The 21854-nt window shown below is 43.1% G+C and overlaps 1 protein-coding gene across 2 annotated transcripts in view; it reads right to left on the bottom strand.

The window, feature by feature from the left end:
- The window catches only part of LOC117501362 (cilia- and flagella-associated protein 70-like), a 148936-nt gene that overhangs the window by 65256 nt on the left and 61826 nt on the right, over positions 1-21854 (bottom strand). For both annotated transcript variants that reach the window (XM_034160224.1, XM_034160232.1), the window contains exon 6: positions 4175-4357. In XM_034160224.1, the coding sequence (XP_034016115.1) occupies positions 4175-4357 (183 nt within the window). The remainder of the gene's footprint in view (positions 1-4174; positions 4358-21854) is intronic.

Genomic DNA, 21854 nt, shown 5'->3' with positions numbered 1-21854 from the left:
GAAGAAACCTCAAGCAGATCAGACTCAAAGGGGTGACCCTCTGCTTGGGCCATGCTACAAACATAAATTACAGAACAATTCACAGAACAATTCATGGACGAATATACAACAAATGCTATTGGCGCACAGGACAGGAGGATCGCCAAAACGAATTCAACTCCCATCTCTGGATGGAGCTGCACCTTAAACAGAAAGAAAAAAAAAACAGAATCAGGCATCAGAAAGACAAAAAAATACTGTATAATTTGTCAGCATTAATCAACAAGAAAAACAGAATAAAATACTAAGGTGATCGCCAGCCACTAGCCCTAAGCTTCACTAAAAGACCCAGAATTTAGGTAAAGTTGAGGCCGCAGCCCGCTCCAATTACTAATAAATGAATTTAAAAAATAAAAAGCATAAAACAAAACTGCACCAGTATGCTAGCCATATGAAAGGGAAAATAAGTGCGTCTTAAGTCTGGACTTGAAAGTCTCCACAGAATCTGACTGGTTTATTGACGCAGGGAGATCATTCCACAGAACAGGGGCACGATAAGAGAAAGCTCTGTGACCCTCAGAATTCTTATTCACCCTAGGGACACAAAGTAGTCCTGCACACAGAACGTAAAGCCCGGGCTGGTACATAAGGTTTAATTAGGTCACCTAGGTAGGGAGGTGCCAGTCCATGAATAATTTTATAGGTTAGTAGCAGAACCTTAAAATCTGATCTCACTGGGACAGTGAAAATGGGTGTAATGTGGTTGAACTTTCTGCTTCATGTCAAATCTCTGGCTGCAGCATTCTGAACCAATTGGAGACCCCTAATGCTGGACTGCGGTAAACCAGAAAATAGAACATTGCAGTAGTCCAATCTAGAAGAGATAAATGCATGGATCAGGGTCTCAGCATCAGCCATAGACAGGATGGGATGAATCTTCGCTATATTTCACAGGTGGAAGAAAGCAGTCCTCGTAATATTTCTAATGTGGAGGCAAAAAGGACAATGAAGGATCAAAAATTACCCCAAGGTTCCTCACTTTGTCAGTGTGATGTATGAGCCGAGATTGAGCATTAACTGGTCAAATTGATGCCACTGTCTCACTGGATCAAGAACCATCATTTCAGTCTTATCAGAGTTAAAAGTAGGAAGTTTCTAGACATCCATCTTCTCACTGCTGCAAGGCAATCTTCTAAGGATTTTATGTGAACGAGATTACCAGCAGTTATCGGCATGTATAACTGAGTATCATCTGCATAGCAGTGAAAGGTAATCCCAAAATGCTGCAATATGTGCCCAAGGGGTGCTATATAAAGGGAGAAAAGCAGGGGGCCTAAGATAGACCCCTGTGGAACCCCAAATTTCATGTCACTAAGGTTAGAGGTAGTGTTACTGTACAAAACACAGTGAGAACGACTGGTCAAGTATGATGTCAACCATGCAAGGGCACTCCCAGTAATCCCAAAATGATTTTCCAGCCTATCAAGTAGAATATGATGATCCACTGTATCAAATGCAGCACTGAGATCTAACAGCAACAGAACCATAGTGGTGTCCGAATCCATTGTAAGCAGAAGATCATTCAACACTTTAGTGAGAGCCGTCTCTGTGGAATGATATTTTCTAAAAGCAGACTGCAGTGGCTCAAAGAGATTATTCTCAGTAAGATAGTCTACGAGCTGCTGTGACACCACTTTTTCCAGAATTTTAGATCAAAACGATAGATTTGATATCGGCCGTTAGTTTGTCAATACACTAGGGTCAAGATTAGGTTTCTTAAGTAATGGTTTAATCACTGCAGATTTGAAACATTTAGGAACAGTTCCAGAAGTTAAAGAAAGATGAATAATTTCCAGCACAGTCGGCACAAGAGTGGGCCACAGGTCCTTAAACAGTTTTGCTGGTATAGGATCAAATAAACAGGTTGTGCTTTTTGTTGACATTACGAGTTTTGTCAGCATGCCTAGTGAGATACTATCAAATTCTGTAAATCTAGGTAATTCCTCAGTAGTGGCGCCCACATCAATAGTAGAATGTAGTGGCTGGATTAAGGCATGCTGGGATATGTTTAACCTGATGTCTTCTATTTTCTTCCCAAAATAATCCAGGAAATCTTGTGCTGTAAAAGGAGAGCGAACTACAGGTGGTTGTCCATGAATAAGTGTTGCCACCGTGTCGAACAAGAACTTTGAGTTATGCTTGTTTTTGTTGATCAAATCAGAGTAGTAGGTCCGCTTTGTAGCCTATAATGCATGCTTATAGTCCAAGATAGCATCACGCCACGCAAGGTGGAATACTTCTAATTTTGAACAATGCCATTTCCGTTCTAGACCTCTTGCTTTATGCTTGAGGTCACGCAGATAATCATTGAACCAAGGTGACTGTGATTTGGCATGTCGAGTGTAGTTTTGAGCACTGAGTTTAAACTATCCACAAGTCTGTCTAGTGACTGGATATTTGTCATATGTGAAGCTAAGACATCAGGCAGTCTAGCTTCAAGTTCAGTCTTAGTTGAGGAGTTGATGCATCGCCGTAATGATATATAAGGTTGTTGTTCCACTAAACACGGCAGCAAAACTATAAACTTAATAAGTGAGTGATCAGACACCACTGATGTAAGAGGCATGATGTCAATATTCGTGACAGCAATACCACGTGCGAGAACCAGATCCAGGGTATTTCCACTAATGTGCGTTGAATCCCGAATGCATTGCCTAAATCCTAATGCATCCACAATTTCCATAAATGATTTGCAGATGGGATCAGAAGGCTTATTTATATGAATGTTAAAGTCACCAATGATCAGAATGTTATCTACACTAGTTGACAAGTTAGAGATGAACGTACCAAATTCATCTAAGAATTCAGAATATGGACCAGGAGACCTATATACAGTGACAAAGTAATACGACTGATTTTTATTCTTCTGACCTTGGCAATGTGTAATATCCTGAGCAGAGTGGAGAATCAGATGCTCAAATGAGTGATATTTGTAACCCCAAACAGCTAATAAGCTAAACCTAGATTTATAAATAAGAGCAACACCTCCGCCTTGCTGCGCATCACGAGGGACGTGACTAAATATATATGCTGGTGGGCATGCCTCATTTAAGGGGAGGACAGCTGTAGGTTTAAGCCAGGTTTCACATAGCCCAATCATATCTAAGTGATGATCAATAATTAGATAATTGATCAACAATGATTTTGAGGACAGTGATCTTATGTTAATGAGACCCAGACTAAGGACCTCAGTGGGGTTAACAGTTGAACTGTTTGGGTTTAGGGGTGGTTCCAGAGTAGTATATATAAGATGCCTAGAAGTATGTTTAGGTTTGAGACATTCCACGCGCTTTGTAATGGGTATTAAGTTTGGAAAGCATATCCCCCTATGATTTTTATGGACACGACTATGACTCGTTTCTTCTTGCTGCTCTGCGATCTGTTTGTTTCTACCAACTCAAATATCTCGGCTTCATTAGCAGCAGTTACCGCTGTTTCAACAACCTTCTCAGTTCTTCCACCTTTTCGCTCTAACTTCGACTTTTCTTCTTCTTCCAGTTTACTGTTGACCTTTGTGCTTCTGGAGCTCTTCAAAAAACATATTTGAGGATCACAGAATGAAGAAGAGATTCCAGTGTCTCCAGCTAACTAGCTTTAGCCTCGGACATATGCCTTTTATGCCATAACATGTGTTGAACTAAATATCTTCATAAATTCATCAATACATCTCTCCAGTTGTACCTTTACTACGTGTTGTTTCAGAGGATTGTTGCAGCGGTGGTAATAATGAGCTAAGTAACAGAAACTGGTACAGTACATACTATAGCTGATTTAACACATGCAGCAGCCCCCCCCAACAAAATGAAAAGGAAGAAAGTGACATGAGCAATGGGGGGCCTTGCCCCTGTGGAGCTGTATGCATAGCAATGCTCCTGGTTAGAACAAGGCAATATCATTTCTTAAAATGTACTTGAATGGCCATACATACATGGACATACAGGTTTTTAACATCGACACAACTAACACAGTGACACAAAGGTGGTACAAAGGTACGATTTGCACCTACTCACTCTGCAATGCCCCTTTGTGCAAAAAATGCACAATGGTGATCTCAGAGACATTGACAAGTTCAATACTATTTAAGACAGAATCATTTATCTGTGTTGTGGGGAGGAGTATGATGGTCTGCTGTTACCTCTGGTCCAGTCAGCTCACCGTCCTCCTCCTCTATCGGCACTGTTTGGATGAAGGTTCCAGGAAGGACATGGTTCCCTGGAGCCAGCAGCGCACGATGAGGCCTCTTCTTCTGTCGACCCTCAGCCTCCCTCTGCCCCCCTGCTCTCAGCTCCCCATCACTAAACGTCAGCACCTGATCCTTCTAGCAGATGGAAAAAGACAAAAGTGCACCTGAGTATGAAGGGAAGATTCTGTGCACTTTAACACAAAAAATATTAACAAAAATGGCTGTAATTAACATTTGTGCAGAGTCACTGTGCAACATGATGTGCAAATTGACCTCCGTACTTCATCCCACAAAACCTCTGAACTGAATGTGCAGAGTGTATATCCAATCAATCAATCAATCAATTTTTTTTTATATAGCGCCAAATCACAACAAACAGTTGCCCCAAGGCGCTTTATATTGTAAGGCAAGGCCATACAATAATTACGTAAAAACCCCAACGGTCAAAACGACCCCCTGTGAGCAAGCACTTGGCTACAGTGGGAAGGAAAAACTCCCTTTAACAGGAAGAAACCTCCAGCAGAACCAGGCTCAGGGAGGGGCAGTCTTCTGCTGGGACTGGTTGGGGCTGAGGGAGAGAACCAGGAAAAAGACATGCTGTGGAGGGGAGCAGAGATCGATCACTAATGATTAAATGCAGAGTGGTGCATACAGAGCAAAAAGAGAAAGAAACAGTGCATCATGGGAACCCCCCAGCAGTCTACGTCTATAGCAGCATAACTAAGGGATGGTTCAGGGTCACCTGATCCAGCCCTAACTATAGCTTTAGCAAAAAGGAAAGTTTTAAGCCTAATCTTAAAAGTAGAGAGGGTGTCTGTCTCCCTGATCTGAATTGGGAGCTGGTTCCACAGGAGAGGAGCCTGAAAGCTGAAGGCTCTGCCTCCCATTCTACTCTTACAAACCCTAGGAACTACAAGTAAGCCTGCAGTCTGAGAGCGAAGCGCTCTATTGGGGTGATATGGTACTACGAGGTCCCTAAGATAAGATGGGACCTGATTATTCAAAACCTTATAAGTACGAAGAAGAATTTTAAATTCTATTCTAGAATTAACAGGAAGCCAATGAAGAGAGGCCAATATGGGTGAGATATGCTCTCTCCTTCTAGTCCCCGTCAGTACTCTAGCTGCAGCATTTTGAATTAACTGAAGGCTTTTCAGGGAACTTTTAGGACAACCTGATAATAATGAATTACAATAGTCCAGCCTAGAGGAAATAAATGCATGAATTAGTTTTTCAGCATCACTCTGAGACAAGACCTTTCTAATTTTAGAGATATTGCGTAAATGCAAAAAAGCAGTCCTACATTATTTGTTTAATATGTGCTTTGAATGACATATCCTGATCAAAAATGACTCCAAGATTTCTCACAGTATTACTAGAGGTCAGGGTAATGCCATCCAGAGTAAGGATCTGGTTAGACACCATGTTTCTAAGATTTGTGGGGCCAAGTACAATAACTTCAGTTTTATCTGAGTTTAAAAGCAGGAAATTAGAGGTCATCCATGTCTTTATGTCTATAAGACAATCCTGCAGTTTAGCTAATTGGTGTGTGTCCTCTGGCTTCATGGATAGATAAAGCTGGGTATCATCTGCGTAACAATGAAAATTTAAGCAATACCGTCTAATAATACTGCCTAAGGGAAGCATGTATAAAGTGAATAAAATTGGTCCTAGCACAGAACCTTGTGGAACTCCATAATTAACTTTAGTCTGTGAAGAAGATTCCCATTTACATGAACAAATTGTAATCTATTAGATAAATATGATTCAAACCACCACAGCACAGTGCCTTTAATACCTATGGCATGCTCTAATCTCTGTAATAAAATTTTATGGTCAACAGTATCAAAAGCAGCACTGAGGTCTAACAGAACAAGCACAGAGATGAGCCCACTGTCCGAGGCCATAAGAAGATCATTTGTAACCTTCACTAATGCTGTTTCTGTACTATGATGAATTCTAAAACCTGACTGAAACTCTTCAAATAGACCATTCCTCTGCAGATGATCAGTTAGCTGTTTTACAACTACCCTTTCAAGAATTTTTGAGAGAAAAGGAAGGTTGGAGATTGGCCTATAATTAGCTAAGATAGCTGGGTCAAGTGATGGCTTTTTAAGTAATGGTTTAATTACTGCCACCTTAAAAGCCTGTGGTACATAGCCAACTAACAAAGATAGATTGATCATATTTAAGATCGAAGCATTAAATAATGGTAGGGCTTCCTTGAGCAGCCTGGTAGGAATGGGGTCTAATAGACATGTTGATGGTTTGGATGAAAATAACTCAGACAGAACAATCGGAGAGAAAGAGTCTAACCAAATACCGGCATCACTGAAAGCAGCCAAAGATAACGATACGTCTTTGGGATGGTTATGAGTAATTTTTTCTCTAATAGTTAAAATTTTGTTAGCAAAGAAAGTCATGAAGTCATTACTAGTTAAAGTTAATGGAATACTCAGCTCAATAGAGCTCTGACTCTGTCAGCCTGGCTACAGTGCTGAAAAGAAACCTGGGGTTGTTCTTATTTTCTTCAATTAGTGATGAGTAGAAAGATGTCCTAGCTTTACGGAGGGCTTTTTTATAGAGCAACAGACTCTTTTTCCAGGCTAAGTGAAGATCTTCTAAATTAGTGAGACGCCATTTCCTCTCCAACTTACGGGTTATCTGCTTTAAGCTACGGGTTTGTGAGTTATACCACGGAGTCAGGCACTTCTGATTTAAAGCTCTCTTTTTCAGAGGAGCTACAGCATCCAAAGTTGTCTTCAATGAGGATGTAAAACTATTGACGAGATACTCTATCTCACTTACAGAGTTTAGGTAGCTACTCTGCACTGTGTTGGTATATGGCATTAGAGAACATAAAGAAGGAATCATATCCTTAAACCTAGTTACAGCGCTTTCTGAAAGACTTCTAGTGTAATGAAACTTATGCCCCACTGCTGGGTAGTCCATCAGAGTAAATGTAAATGTTATTAAGAAATGATCAAACAGAAGGGAGTTTTCAGGGAATACTGTTAAGTCTTCTATTTCCATACCATAAGTCAGAACAAGATCTAAGATATGATTAAAGTGGTGGGTGGACACATTTACATTTTGAGCAAAGCCAATAGAGTCTAATAATAGATTAAATGCAGTGTTGAGGCTGTCATTCTCAGCATCTGTGTGGATGTTAAAATCGCCCACTATAATTATCTTATCTGAGCTAAGCACTAAGTCAGATAAAAGGTCTGAAAATTCAGAGAAACTCACAGTAACGACCAGGTGGATGATAGATAGTAACAAATAAAACTGGTTTTTGGGACTTCCAATTTGGATGGACAAGACTAAGAGTCAAGCTTTCAAATGAATTAAAGCTCTGTCTGGGTTTTTGATTAATTAATAAGCTGGAATGGAAGATTGCTGCTAATCCTCCGCCTCGGCCCGTGCTACGAGCATTCTGACAGTTAGTGTGACTCGGGGGTGTTGACTCATTTAAACTAACATATTCATCCTGCTGTAACCAGGTTTCTGTAAGGCAGAATAAATCAATATGTTGATCAATTATTATATCATTTACCAACAGGGACTTAGAAGAGAGAGACCTAATGTTTAATAGACCACATTTAACTGTTTTAGTCTGTGGTGCAGTTGAAGGTGCTATATTATTTTTTCTTTTTGAATTTTTATGCTTAAATAGATTTTTGCTGGTTATTGGTGGTCTGGGAGCAGACACCGTCTCTACGGGGATGGGGTAATGAAGGGATGGCAGGGGGAGAGAAGCTGCAGAGAGGTGTGTAAGACTACAACTCTGCTTCCTGGTCCCAACCCTGGATAGTCACGGTTTGGAGGATTTAAGAAAATTGGCCAGATTTCTAGAAATGAGAGCTGCTCCATCCAAAGTGGGATGGATGCCATCTCTCCTAACAAGACCAGGTTTTCCCCAGAAGCTTTGCCAATTATCTATGAAGCCCACCTCATTTTTTGGACACCACTCAGACAGACAGCAATTCAAGGAGAACATGCGGCTAAACATGTCACTCCCGGTCCGACTGGGGAGGGGCCCAGAGAAAACTACAGAGTCCGACATTGTTTTTGCAAAGTTACACACCGATTCAATGTTAATTTTAGTGACCTCCGATTGGCATAACCGGGTGTCATTACTGCCGACGTGAATTACAATCTTACCAAATTTACGCTTAGCCTTAGCCAGCAGTTTCAAATTTCCTTCAATGTCGCCTGCTCTGGCCCCCGCAAGACAATTGACTATGGTTGCTGGTGTCGCTAACTTCACATTTGTCAAAACAGAGTCGCCAATAACCAGAGTTTGATCCTCGGCGGGTGTGTCGTCGAGTGGGAAAAAACAGTTAGAAATGTGAACGGGTTGGCGGTGTACACGGGGCTTCTGTTTAGGACTACGCTTCCTCCTCACAGTCACCCAGTCGGCCTGCTTTCCCAGCTGCTCGGGATCTGCCAGAGGGGAACTAACGGCGGCTAAGCTACCTTGGTCCGCACTGACTACAGGGGCCTGGCTAGCTGTAGAATTTTCCACGGTGCGGAGCCGAGTCTCCAATTCACCCAGCCTGGCCTCCAAAGCTACGAATAAGCTACACTTATTACAAGTACCGTTACTGCTAAAGGAGGCCGAGGAATAACTAAACATTTCACACCCAGAGCAGAAAAGTGCGGGAGAGACAGGAGAAGCCGCCATGCTAAATCGGCTAAGAGCTAGTAGCTGCGCTAAGCTAGCGGATTCCTAAAAACACGCAAAGTGAATAATGTGTAAATAATTTAGAGGTGATTCAGCAGAAGGAGTGCTTTAGTTAAGGCACGTGAAGATTACACTGGGAAACAAATCGTTATCTAGTTAACTAGATCAATCTAACTGCGCAGATTAAACAGCTAACAGATACAGCAAAACACCGCTGTGCTCCGGAACAGGAAGTGATACAATACCACAGTGAGAGCCAACCAGCAGTAGAGTCACTGGTTCTTTTGTCCAAAGAACCAGTGACAAAAACACCATGTGTGGAATAACCAGTCAAGAACAAAGACAAACTATGTGCACAGATGAAAGGCAGCACCACTCATACACGCTGCTTGTGCACGTGTCTGATACATGCATGAGCGCATGGTGTGACCGGGTCCAGTACCAGTCCGGAATGTGAGGAGTAAGGTGGAGCACAGAAGAAGTAGAGATAAGGTGACGCTCCACTTGTTGTGTGTGTGTCCAGTCTTTGTTGTTATGTGGGTCAGTTCAAGATGGTGAATAATTCACACTGATACTGGCCACATTAAAATGAAAGCCCAAAAACATGGATCTGTGCAAATCCAATATATACCAGCGTGTTGCCCGCGGGGATCCACGGGCTCTAGATTGGGCCGTGTTTATAAAACAGGTATCTGACATTTTTCAACAGTGGTAATAAATTATGCATAAATTAGGTTTCTATAGTGAGCTGGAATGGTGTGAGTCCAGAATGTTTTTAGAACCTTAAACCTCAACAGTTTTTTGAAGAACTCAATTCTTTTATTTCCTGTTCACGGAGATCCCAGAAACAAGGCCAGTTATCAATCAAACTAAAGCCTTGCTGTCTACAAAATTGCGCCAGCCACCTATTCAACGATGTCAGCCTGCTAAACGCCTCATCAGTACCCCGGGAGGGGAGGGGGCCAGAGACTATTAAGTTCTTAGTTCAGTGCTTTTGTATCTGCTAGTTATTTTTGTCTCTCCTTTTTTTTAGTTCACTGCCACCACCAGGTCCACTCGGCCCTGATTGCTCAGCTCCTGGCTTCCCTCCAGACCACCGGTGTCTCTTCCTAACATGCCTCAGTGTCACTGACCCACTACCTGCTCGACATTATTAATAAACCATTTTACATTTCTAACCAGCTGCGTCACTGCAATTGAGTCTGCCTCATTGGTTCATAGCCTCTCCCCCCATCTCCCCCCTCTCTCTCTCTCCCCATCTCCCCCCCTCTCTCCCCATCCCCCCCTTCCCCCCTCTCTCTCCCCATCTCCCCCCCTCCTCTCTTCCCTCCTCTCTCTCCCCATCTCCCCCTCTCTCTCCCCATCTCCCCCCCTCTCCTCTCTTCCCTCCTCTCTCTCCCCATCTCCCCCCCTCTCCTCTCTTCCCTCCTCTCTCTCCCCATCTCCCCCCCTCTCTCCTCTCTTCCCCCTCTCTCTCCCCATCTCCCCCCTCTCTTCCCCCTCTCTCTCCCCATCTCTCTTCCCCCCTCTCTCTCCCCATCTCTCTTCCCTCCTCTCTCTCCCCATCTCCCCATCTCTCTTCACCCTCTCTCTCCCCATCTCCCCCCTCTCTCTCTTCCCCCCTCTCTCTCCCCATCTCCCCATCTCTCTTCCCCCCTCTCTCTCCCCATCTCCCCCCTCTCTCTCTTCCCTCCTCTCTCTCCCCATCTCCCCCTCTCTTCCCCCCTCTCTCTCCCCATCTCTTTTCCCCCCTCTCTCCCCATCTCCCCCCTCTCTCTCTCTTCCCTCCTCTCTCTCCCCATCTCCCCCATCTCTCTTCCCCCCCTCTCTCTCTTCCCTCCTCTCTCTCCCCATCTCTCTTCCCCCCTCTCTCCCCATCTCCCCCCCTCTCTCTCCCCATCTCCCCCATCTCTCTTCCCCCCATCTCCCCCATCTCTCTTCCCTCCTCTCTCTCCCCATCTCCCCCATCTCTCTTCCCCCCTCTCTCTCCCCATCTCCCCCCATCTCTCTTCCCCCCTCTCTCTCCCATCTCCCCCCTCTCTCTCTCTTCCCTCCTCTCTCTCCCCATCTCCCCCATCTCTCTTCCCCCCCTCTCTCCCCATCTCCCCCCTCTCTCTCTCTTCCCTCCTCTCTCTCCCCATCTCCCCATCTCTCTCCCCCCTCTCTCTCCCCATCTCCCCCCCTCTCTCTCTTCCCTCCTCTCTCTCCCCCTCTCCCCCCCCATCTCTCTTCCCCCTCTCTCCCCATCTCACCCCCTCTCTCTCTCTTCCCTCCTCTCTCTCCCCATCTCCCCCCATCTCTCTTCCCCCCTCTCTCCCCATCTCCCCCCTCTCTCTCTCTTCCCTCCTCTCTCTCCCCATCTCCCCCATCTCTCTTCTCCCCTCTCTCCCCATCTCCCCCCTCTCTCCTCTCTTCCCCCCTCTCTCTCCCCATCTCCCCCCTCTCTCTTCCCCCCATCTCCCCCATCTCTCTTCCCTCCTCTCTCTCCCCATCTCCCCCATCTCTCTTCCCCCCTCTCTCTCCCCATCTCCCCCCCATCTCTCTTCCCCCCTCTCTCTCCCATCTCCCCCCTCTCTCTCTCTTCCCTCCTCTCTCTCCCCATCTCCCCCCATCTCTCTTCCCCCCCTCTCTCCCCTCTCCCCCCTCTCTCTCCTCTTCCCTCCTCTCTCTCCCCATCTCCCCCATCTCTCTTCCCCCCTCTCTCTCCCCATCTCCCCCCCCTCTCTCTCTTCCCTCCTCTCTCTCCCCCCTCTCCCCCATCTCTCTTCCCCCCTCTCTCCCCATCTCACCCCCTCTCTCTCTCTTCCCTCCTCTCTCTCCCCATCTCCCCCCATCTCTCTTCCCCCCTCTCTCCCCATCTCCCCCCTCTCTCTCTCTTCCCTCCTCTCTCTCCCCATCTCCCCCAATCTCTCTCTCCCCTCTCTCCCCATCTCCCCCTCTCCTCCTCTCTTCCCCCCTCTCTCTCTCCATCTCTCTTCCCCCCCCTCTCTCCCCATCTCCCCCCCTCTCTCTCTTCCCTCCTCTCTCTCCCCATCTCTCTTCCCCCCTCTCTCTCCCCATCTCCCCCCCTCTCTCTCCCCTCCCTCCTCTCTCCCCATCGCTCTTCCCCCCTCTCTCTCCCCATCTCCCTTCCCCCCTCTCTCTCCCCATCTCCCCCCCCTTCCCTCCTCTCTCTCCCCATCTCCCCCCTCTCTCCCCTCTTCCCCCCTCTCTCTCCCCTCTTCCCCCCTCTCTCTCTTCTGGCAATGACAGAACAAGAGGATGAACAGTATAATCTCAGTTGTCCCATCAAAGTTCTGATAAGACAGATGGGTACAGAAAGAGGATGAAAGGTAATGCTGCTGAATGGATGAATTATTTTATTTTAATGCAGACACAACAAAGTCCATAGAATAAAAGAAATAAACAAGTATTAAAAATTATATTAACAGTCTCTCCATCCAGTGATTTCTCAGTACAGAGGTGTAACGACAGCAACTCAGTTGAGGATTTGTCCGTCTGTATGATGGCATTTTCAGAGTCTTCTAATCGTTGCATAAATTTAAACATTAAATGCCTCACAGGTGGGAATATGTGCATCCACAAACAGCTGACTAGCACTGTGCCATCTTGGCATCTTCATCAACAGCCTAAAGGTGTCATTATAGGCCACAATCAGTCTCCTAAAGGTGCACCGCCTGTAGTTCCACCACAAGTACACAGTGGAGTGCAAAAGGCTCTGAACAAGGCACATTTCACATTAGGAGAACACATACTGAACTTGCGTAGCAGCATATTTGCCGGGCATACAGCTTACAATATTGTCTTTTAATGTCTGTCATCACACCAGTCATCAGTCACATAATGTCCAAGATATTTGACCTCATTAAAGACCATGAGCGGTTTGTCACACAAATAAAAAGCTGGGAAGATCATATTTTTGTCCTCCTTACTTCTCACAATCATCATGCTTCTCTTTGTAGGATTATACATAACATCATATTCTTTCCCAAACACAGAACAGATTTTTAACAATTCTTGCATCCCAGCACTGTATGGACAGATTAACACCAAATCATCTGCATACATGAGATGTTTAACAATTGTTGCACCAATGACACAGCCAGTTTTACATCTGTTTAACTTTGAGGACAATTAATCAGTGTAAACATTAAAAAGAACTGGAGAGAGAAACCCCCTTGTCGGACACCACTGCTGACATGAAAGGGTTCAGACAGGACACTGTCCCACTTTACATACATGGCCTGATTGGCATACCAAAATGATAGAATATGAACCAGATATTTTGGCACACCCCTATTGTTCAGTTTGTTAAGTAGTTTGCTATGATTAACTATATCAAAAGCCTGTGTAGCATCAATAAAGCACAAAAAAACAGTGGAATTCATACTAAGATATTTTGCAACTATGTCTTTTAGTGCATAGATGCACATGTCAGTGCTGTGCCTCTTTTTAAAGCCAAACTGATTATCACTTGTTTGAATATAAAATTCAAGCCTTGAGTACAATATATTCTCTAAAACGTTTGACACAATGCTGTCAAGGGCAATGGGCCTGTAATTTTGCAAGCTATTCAATTTTGCTGCCTTATCTTTAATGTTAGGAACCAAAACAACAGATGTAATAGATTCAGGCAAAAATCCATGGATTAAGAAACCAGTAAAGCACATTGATAAAAGGGGACATAATCTATAGCTGGAATATTTCAGATGTTCTGCTGTAATACAATCCAACCCATTATTTTTAAGCTTCAGGATTGATTCATAGATTTCACTAGTACGAACTACAAAGTCCTCAGTCATAGCAAGATTTTCAGGTACAACAGTCTCATTTTTTACAGAATTAAATAAGTCACAGTAATGTTTGCGCCACAAATCTGCGATATTTTCTAGGCCATGTATGCCTTCCATGCTGAATGGCAAAAGGGTTTTAGCATTGTTCATGACTTTAACTTTATTCCAAAATTCCTAATAATTATTATCCTGTAGTCTTCTAGCAAGAGAGGCTGCTCGCATTGCATTTTCATTTCTTTTAATGTAACGAAGTGCATTTTTAAATCTGGACATAGTGGCTTTTTTAAGATCAAACAATGGCCCCTGTCTAGGCTTCCTAGCTTCACGCCACATTTTAAAGGCTTCTCTGGCTGATGCATAATGTTCAGCCACAAACTTCTTCCATCCAGGTTTACTAAAATTTCTATCTTTTCTACAATGAAGGCATACACTGCTATCTTTGAGCACTTGTATTATATTTTCATATAATATACACAGTTCACTAGTATGTTGCAGATTCTTACAGTTTGGGTTTAGACACATCAATGCCTCTCTGGGTAATTTAACAGTTTGAAACAACTCCCCTGTCACTATTTTATATTTATTAATCTCTTGTTCTGTTACTTTAGACCAGTCAAGTTTGAAAGTACAAGAATGACAGGATTTTCTATATATTAGCAATGTTGTTGGACAACTTTTCACATGATTATTGTCCATCCTGACCCATAGTTATTCCTGCGAACCAAACATTGTTTATGTATCAGATTCTGTCATTATATTGGTGTTTAAGCATTGATTAATCCAACAGATCTATTCAGGGATAAATTGCTAAAAGATACTTCAATTCACTTTCAATGATCCTGCATATTTGATGTTCTGTCCAATTAAAACTGTTTTGACATGACACCTCTTAATGCGTGTTCCCCCACCCCTTGGAACCCCTGCCCAGTATGGAAGCCTGCGAGCCCATGACGGGTAAGATCTCATCTTAAACCCTGGGACAACCTAAGGTAGGCCCAGTCACGATTACTCGACCTTGTCTCTGTGACGCTCTGACTCACCAGGACATGAGGAGATGGCACTGGGGTACTGTAGTGGGGTCAAATTTGTCCATATGCCTACATGGTAGGCAGTGTATTGATCTAATTGGAGTATTGGATCATTGTTGGGAATTGAATTGTCATATTAAGATTGGCCTGCATGTAATAATCGATATTAATCAATGCTTATCATTCATCCAATCAATTAATTTTTGCAAATTAATGCGGCACAATGTCCACCAAACCACTGATGGTGTGTATGCCTGATCCTCAAACAAACCAATCCTGCCCCACAGCCTTTTCAAGTGGGCAGCTATCTTAAATCATGGACCATGTCACATTTCTACGGCTGGGATGGTTGAACTGGTTAATAATCATTTTGCGATGTTTGGATTTCAGGCATATGCAAAGCACTACTGTGGAGCATGTCTAATTTGTGCAAAGCACAACCCGCAGGGTAAGGAGAGGCTAATACGAGGGAAATTTCCGACACCTCAATACCCGTTCCAAATAATCCATATGGATTTTATTGAATTGGACCAATGTGAAGGAATGCAATAGGATTCAAGGATTCAAGGAACTTTATTGTCATACCAACTCACATTTCCATGTTAACGGTACGAAATTTGTACTCAGGTCCCGGTTATTTAAAAACATAAATAATAATTAAATAGAACCTGTTAAAATGAATCAGAATAATAACCAATATTACAACATTGAATACCAAATACCAATGGGTGAGGGCTGAGTAAATCAACGATGAAATGGCATCATCAGTGGAGCGGTTCCTCTTGTAGGCATATTGGTGAGGATCTACAGTGACATCAATGGAGTCTTTGATATGGGCCATGACCAACCTCTCGAAGCACTTCATAACTACCGGAGTTAAAGCTATAGGTCGGTAGTCATTCAGGCTTCTCACTGTAGAACATTTGGGGACGGGGACAATTGTGGCAGTCTTTAAGCAGGTGGGGACAGCTGCCAAAGTCAGTGATGTGTTAAAAATGTCTGTCAGCACCTCAGACAGCTGGTATGCACAGTCCCTCAATACTCGCCCCGGAATATTGTCAGGACCTGCAGTTTTCAATATTGCCTAGTATTGATTGATGCATATAGCAAATGGGTAGAGGTGTTCCCTGTTAAACATGCAGATGCTCTGACAGTTGCAAAGATACTTTGCAGAGACATAATTCCAAGACATGGACTACCTGAAACAATGTACAGTGATAATGGCACTCATTTTGTAAATAAAATCATCCAACATTTGACAGAACATTTGAAAATAAATGCAAAACGTTATACATTCTAACACGATACCGGACTCTCCTATTTCTGTGCAGGGCCCTGAGAATCAAATCCAGATTGGCGACTGGGTGCTGATAAAGACTATATATTAAGAGAAAGACCTCGTCATCTCCGAGGTTGGAAGGTCCATTCCAAGTGCTGCTAACCACCCCCACTGTAGTGAAAATTGCAGAGGTCATCTTGGGTGCATCTATCCCACTGCAAAAGATAAAGACACCTGAAAGATCCCGAACTAGACAAGGGGAGCGACGTGTAACAGTGACGGCTGATGGCCTATGGGCCCAGCAACGGCTGGAAGCACGTCATAACAGAGTCAGAGTGACCAGGAGTGAACAAAGACACAGACCAGAGGTTGAAGCAGATACCAGGGTCCTGAAGCAGACGAGTAACCAGCTGTGACCCAGGAGAGGCCTGTCAACTTGAACCAGGATCAGAAGCAGACGTACTACAAGCTTGAAATACAGCACTGACGTGACCAGACCAGGAGACAGAAGCTGACGAAACTCCATCTTTGAGAATGGGAGACAAGGGAATCCTGTTCTATTCCTGTGCACCTGTGTTTGAAGAAAACGTCAAGAGCAGGGCACAGGACAGTGTACATGACACATTATTTTAATTCCACTTGCAGCATGCCTTACACATACTGATGATAGTACAGATTTGTGCACTACAGCTGAAGGGAAATAACATAAAAAGAGTTACAGATTCCCTCAGTCCCTTGCTGAACTGAACTGAGACTGTAAACTGTCCCCTTCAGCCCCTAAGCCCAGACAAACAGAACCTTTTGAACTGTCACCAAAGAAAGAAGACATCTTTAAGACCAGAACTGTAGTTTCTCTCTGTCCCTTGAAGAAAAAAACAAACAAACAAACAACAACACAGGGACAGGGGGAGAGAAATATCAACAGGTTGTTCAAAACATTGTTTTAGCCATGGAGAGCTTTGCTGCCAGAGCAGGATGCAAACTTCGCACCCTGATGTTGATTTTGACAATTATTGCTGTGACTGTGGCGTTCACTGTGTGGTGGTATGAAAAAATATATGAACCATGTTACAATTCAGACCAGAAGAAAGTGATACCTTTATTCAAATCTGGTGACAAACATCTTTTTACTAACTATAGGCCTGTGTCTTTCTAGTGTCACAATTTTCAAAGATATTGGAAAAACTTTACAATAACAGATTGGATAAATTTATTGAACAACACAACTTGCTTAATGACAGTCAATATGGGTTTAGATGCAATAGAAGAGATTAATGAACATGTGGACCAAAGGAATATAGTGATAGGGTTATTTGTTGACATAATGAAAAAAAAGGGGGGAAAAAAAAGGCTTTTTGACACAATCAATCACAACATATTATTTCAAAAGATGGAGCTTTATGGGATCAGAGAAGTGGCTTTGAATTTGATTAAAAGCTATTTACCAAACCGGAAACAGTTTGTTAAACTTGGGGACTGCTGTTCTTCATATCTGGACATCTTTTGTGGAGTTCCTCAGGGTTCTGTGTTGGCACCAAAGTTATTCATATTGTATATCAATGATTTATGTAAAGTCTCGGATCTGTTTAGAGCAGTCCTCTTTGCAGATGTTACAAACTTATTTTGTTCAGGGGATAATTTGCAACAATTACTAGATCATCTGGGATCAGAGATGATAAAGTTGAAGAGATGGTTTGATATGAACAAACTGTCACTAAATTGGTCTAAAAACTAAAATAATGTTATTTAGAAACCATAAAAAAAGATGGAGGGAAGACCTCCGGTGGCGCCATCATGTAAGACAGTCACATCGGTGTAGGCGTTAATACGTTAAGGTGAAAATAACATGACCTCCGACTAGTAAAGTGACAAAAATAATGGCGACAACAAGGAACACCGCAGGAAAGCAGGCTATGCAGAAGGACAACAAAGAAAGAAGTAATACACCACAAGGCAATTCTGATGCTAACACGAGCCCCGCTGCTACAGCTAACCAGATGAGCATGGCGGAGATTCTTTGTGAGCTCAAAGAACTGAGACAAGAAAATCAAGCCTCATTTTGCGAGACCAAGGCTTCGCTGTCAAGGGTTGAGGAGTCTGTAAACGCAGTTAAAGAACGTATGGATAAACTTGAGCAGTGCACTGAAGAGGCTGAAAGCAGAATCAGCGCAACGGAAGACGCTAGCCAGCGCAATGAGAGGGCCCTCAGATACCTGCTGCGGAGAGAGGTCACCCTGACAAACCAGTGTGACGATTTACAGAACCGACTCCGCCATAATAACCTGAGAATCTATCAGATTCCAGAGGGAAGCGAAAAAGAGAATATGATCATGTTTTTGAGCCAACTTATTACAACGGCGCTTAACTTCCCGCAAGATGATGTCCGCATTGAACGTGCGCACAGAGCCACCGGACCAAAGCCATCCAGCACAGCGCCACCACGCTCGATCATCGTCCGTTTCTTGGACTACAAGGTGAAGAAGGCGGTTTTACGGCAGGCATGGGCTCAAAAGCAGGTGATATTTCAAGGCAAGACTATATATTTTGACCAGGATTACTCTCGCGATGTTCAAAGGAAGAGAGCACGGCTGCGCGGTGTGATTAAGCAACTAAAAGAAAAGGGGATTCAGGCCAGATGTCGCTTCCCAGCACAACTACGTATCAACCTGGAAAGTGGAGTAAAGACCTTCCCAACTCTCATCGAGGCCATACCAACACTTCAGGAGATGGGCATCTCTGTTCATGTCAGCGAAAGACAGAAGATTGACAGAGAGCTTTCTAGGGATTCTTGGAGCCGATGGGAGAGCGGGAGAAGAGGACCGAGCGAGCCACTGTCGGATGCAGACCTACGAGCTTATATTTGAGGTGAAATGAGACTAAACTGCATCTAAATATGTCACGGAGATAACATTTGAAGGTATGACTGTTTTGTAATAAGGGGATAATAATACACATAACTGCCACTTCAACTTATGACTTTATGTTTTTTTGTTTTTTTTTTAAATAAGTGTGCATTCACAGATGCCTAATTACACCGTATTGTTGTGTGGGCCGCCAGAAGAGGAGGTACTGCTGGCCCACCACCAGAGGGCGCCCTGCCTGAAGTGCAGGCTTCAGGCACAAGGGGGCGCTGCCGCCTTACAGGAACAGCTGAGGTGACAGCTGTCACTCATCAACTATGACAGCTGTCACCGATCATCTGCACTTCACCCTGGATAAAAGCAGGATGACACCTCCACCACGTCGCCGAGATATCGTACTTCTTGGAGCAGTACCAGATCCGACACGCTGAGACGGTGGCCACCTGGGGAATTCGGGACCTGGGGGCTCCAGTATTCTTCGGGTTCGGTGGCGGTGGAAATCGTGTGGTTCCGGTTCATCTCCAGACGGACGTCTCCTATCGTCGAGCCTGCCCACACGACACCTTTATCCATTGACTTGTATTTATTCTATAATCTGCTGTGTGTGGTTGTGACATTCACAACAGTAAAGTGTTCAAATTTAACTCCCTCTATTGTCCGTTCACGTGCACCCCCTGTTGTGGGTCCGTGTCACTACACTTTCCCAACACGTATTTTGTGTTATGAGACCCGCTACAGGGCATCAGTCTCACCAAGGGAAATTCTATTTATTACTTTGGTTTGTGACTTTGAGCGCACTTTGTGCTATTTTCCCAGAGCGATACTCGGGCCACGTCGCTCTGCCCGAAGGACACCGGGGACTATTTTATGTTAGACCGCGCATGTTGTTGGTTTAAACAAATTAGTCGGTATTTTGGGAGTCATGTTCACGTTCATGTTCTATTTTTGTGTTTAATTTCCTTGACACGTTGTTGTCCACACTTATGGGAATATATGTTATCCAACCTATGGACGAAATAAAAATACTAAATACAGAGAAATGGCAGGTGATAATGTCAAAAATGTTATAACAACATTACTATGACAGAGTAAAATTTTATAAGTTACAATGTTAAGGGACTGGGCCATCCTATTAAGAGGAAAAAAATATTGAACCAATTAAAATATTTTAAATGCTCTATTGCACTGTTACAAGAGACTCACATAAATGATTTTGAACACAAGAAATTTAAAAGAGAATGGGTAGGACAAGTTTATTCCTCAAGCTGTCCAGGGAGTAGGAAAAGAGGCGTGGCTATTCTTCTTAATAGAAACACCTGTCTTGGAATGCAAAAAGAAATTAAAGACTCACAAGGCAGATATACTGGAGTTATTGGCACTTTAGATGGAATAGACGTGACAATCATTAATATATATGCACCAAATGAGGATCCTTCCTTCTTTATAGAGTTGGCATCAATTGTTGCAAAAGAATCAAAGGGTACAATTATTCTAGGAGGTGACTTTAATTGCCCTTTGGATTTGAAATGAGACAAGTTACCTCCTGATTATAGTGCTCCAAGTAAGAAAAATAAAACGGCCAAATATTTAATAGAAAAATTAGGACTAGTAGACTCATGGAGAGCATTTAACCCACAAACTAAAGGTTTTACTTTCTATTCAAATGTGCATGGATCCTATTCCAGAATTGATCTGCTGTGCTTAGATGTTAAAATTGAGCCTATAACGCTGTCTGATCATGCTCCTGTGAGAATGGTGCTGGCTTTACACAAACACAGACATTTCAGATATTGGAGGTTGAATGTTTCAATGCTGAGTGATGCCAAAATTCACAAACAATTAAAAGAATCTTTAGAGGAATATTTTTCACTAAATAATAACGGAGCCGTTTCCCCGTCTGTTTTATGGGATGGAGCAAAAGTTGTTATAAGAGGCAAATGTATTGAATTGGCAATCCAATTAAAAAAATACAGACTGGCAAAACAGGCGCAATTAGAAAATGAAATAAAAAGGTTAGAACTGCTACATAAAGTCAACAGAGATAAAGAAGAAAGAAATAACCTAGATAAACTACTGACATATAAAGCAGAAGGAGCATTGCGTTTCACAGGACAAAAATATTATGAGATGGGCAACCATGCAAGTCGCTTGCTGGCCTTTCAACTAAGAAAAGCCCAAGCCAGCCGCATAGTACCCAAAATAATCCATCCCTCAACGAGAAAGGAAGTGTTGCACCCAAAAGAGATAGCAGGAGCATTTAGAGAATTCTATGAAAAACTCTATACACCAGAGATTTCAAGCACGGTTAAGGATCTGGATAAGTTCTTTAAAGATTTAACTTTGACTAAATTAACACAGGTTGAAGCAGAGGACTTAACTAAACCCATTACAAAAATAAAAATAGAAAGGGCTATAAAATTACTGAAAAATCATAAAAGCCCTGGACCACACGGGATAAGTGGGGAATTTTATAAAGCATTTATAAAAGAACTCACCCCAATATTATGTGACGTGTTTAACTATGCTCTAAAAGAAGGAGACCCACCAAAAAGCTGGTCTGAGGCCATAATATCAGTAATTCATAAGGAAGGAAAAGACCAGAAAGAGTGTGTGTCTTATAGGCCCATTAGTTTATTAGGGAACGATGTCAAACTTCTAGGTTCAATTTTAGCAAAGCGAATGCAACTATATATTAGAAAACCTATTAATCCTGATCAAACAGGCTTTATAGCCGGATGGCAAGGTTCAAACAACATCAGAAGAGCTTTAAATATCCAGTCCACTGCCAAAAAATCTGACCACCCAACAATGTTTCTTGCGTTGGACGCCGAGAAAGCATTTGATAGGGTGGACTGGGGATATTTAAACTATACAATGGAAAGATTTGGATTCAGCCCTACTTTTATCAGTTGGATTAATACTATAAACAGAGATCCAATTTCAAGAATTCGAATTAATGGTTACTGCTCTGAGTTCTTCAAGCT

This window comes from Thalassophryne amazonica, chromosome 2 (genome assembly GCF_902500255.1).
Source record: "Thalassophryne amazonica chromosome 2, fThaAma1.1, whole genome shotgun sequence".
In the NCBI taxonomy this organism is placed as follows: Eukaryota; Metazoa; Chordata; class Actinopteri; order Batrachoidiformes; family Batrachoididae; genus Thalassophryne; species Thalassophryne amazonica.
Note: the sequence above shows the minus strand (reverse complement) of the source record. Positions and strands in the feature narration are given on the sequence as shown.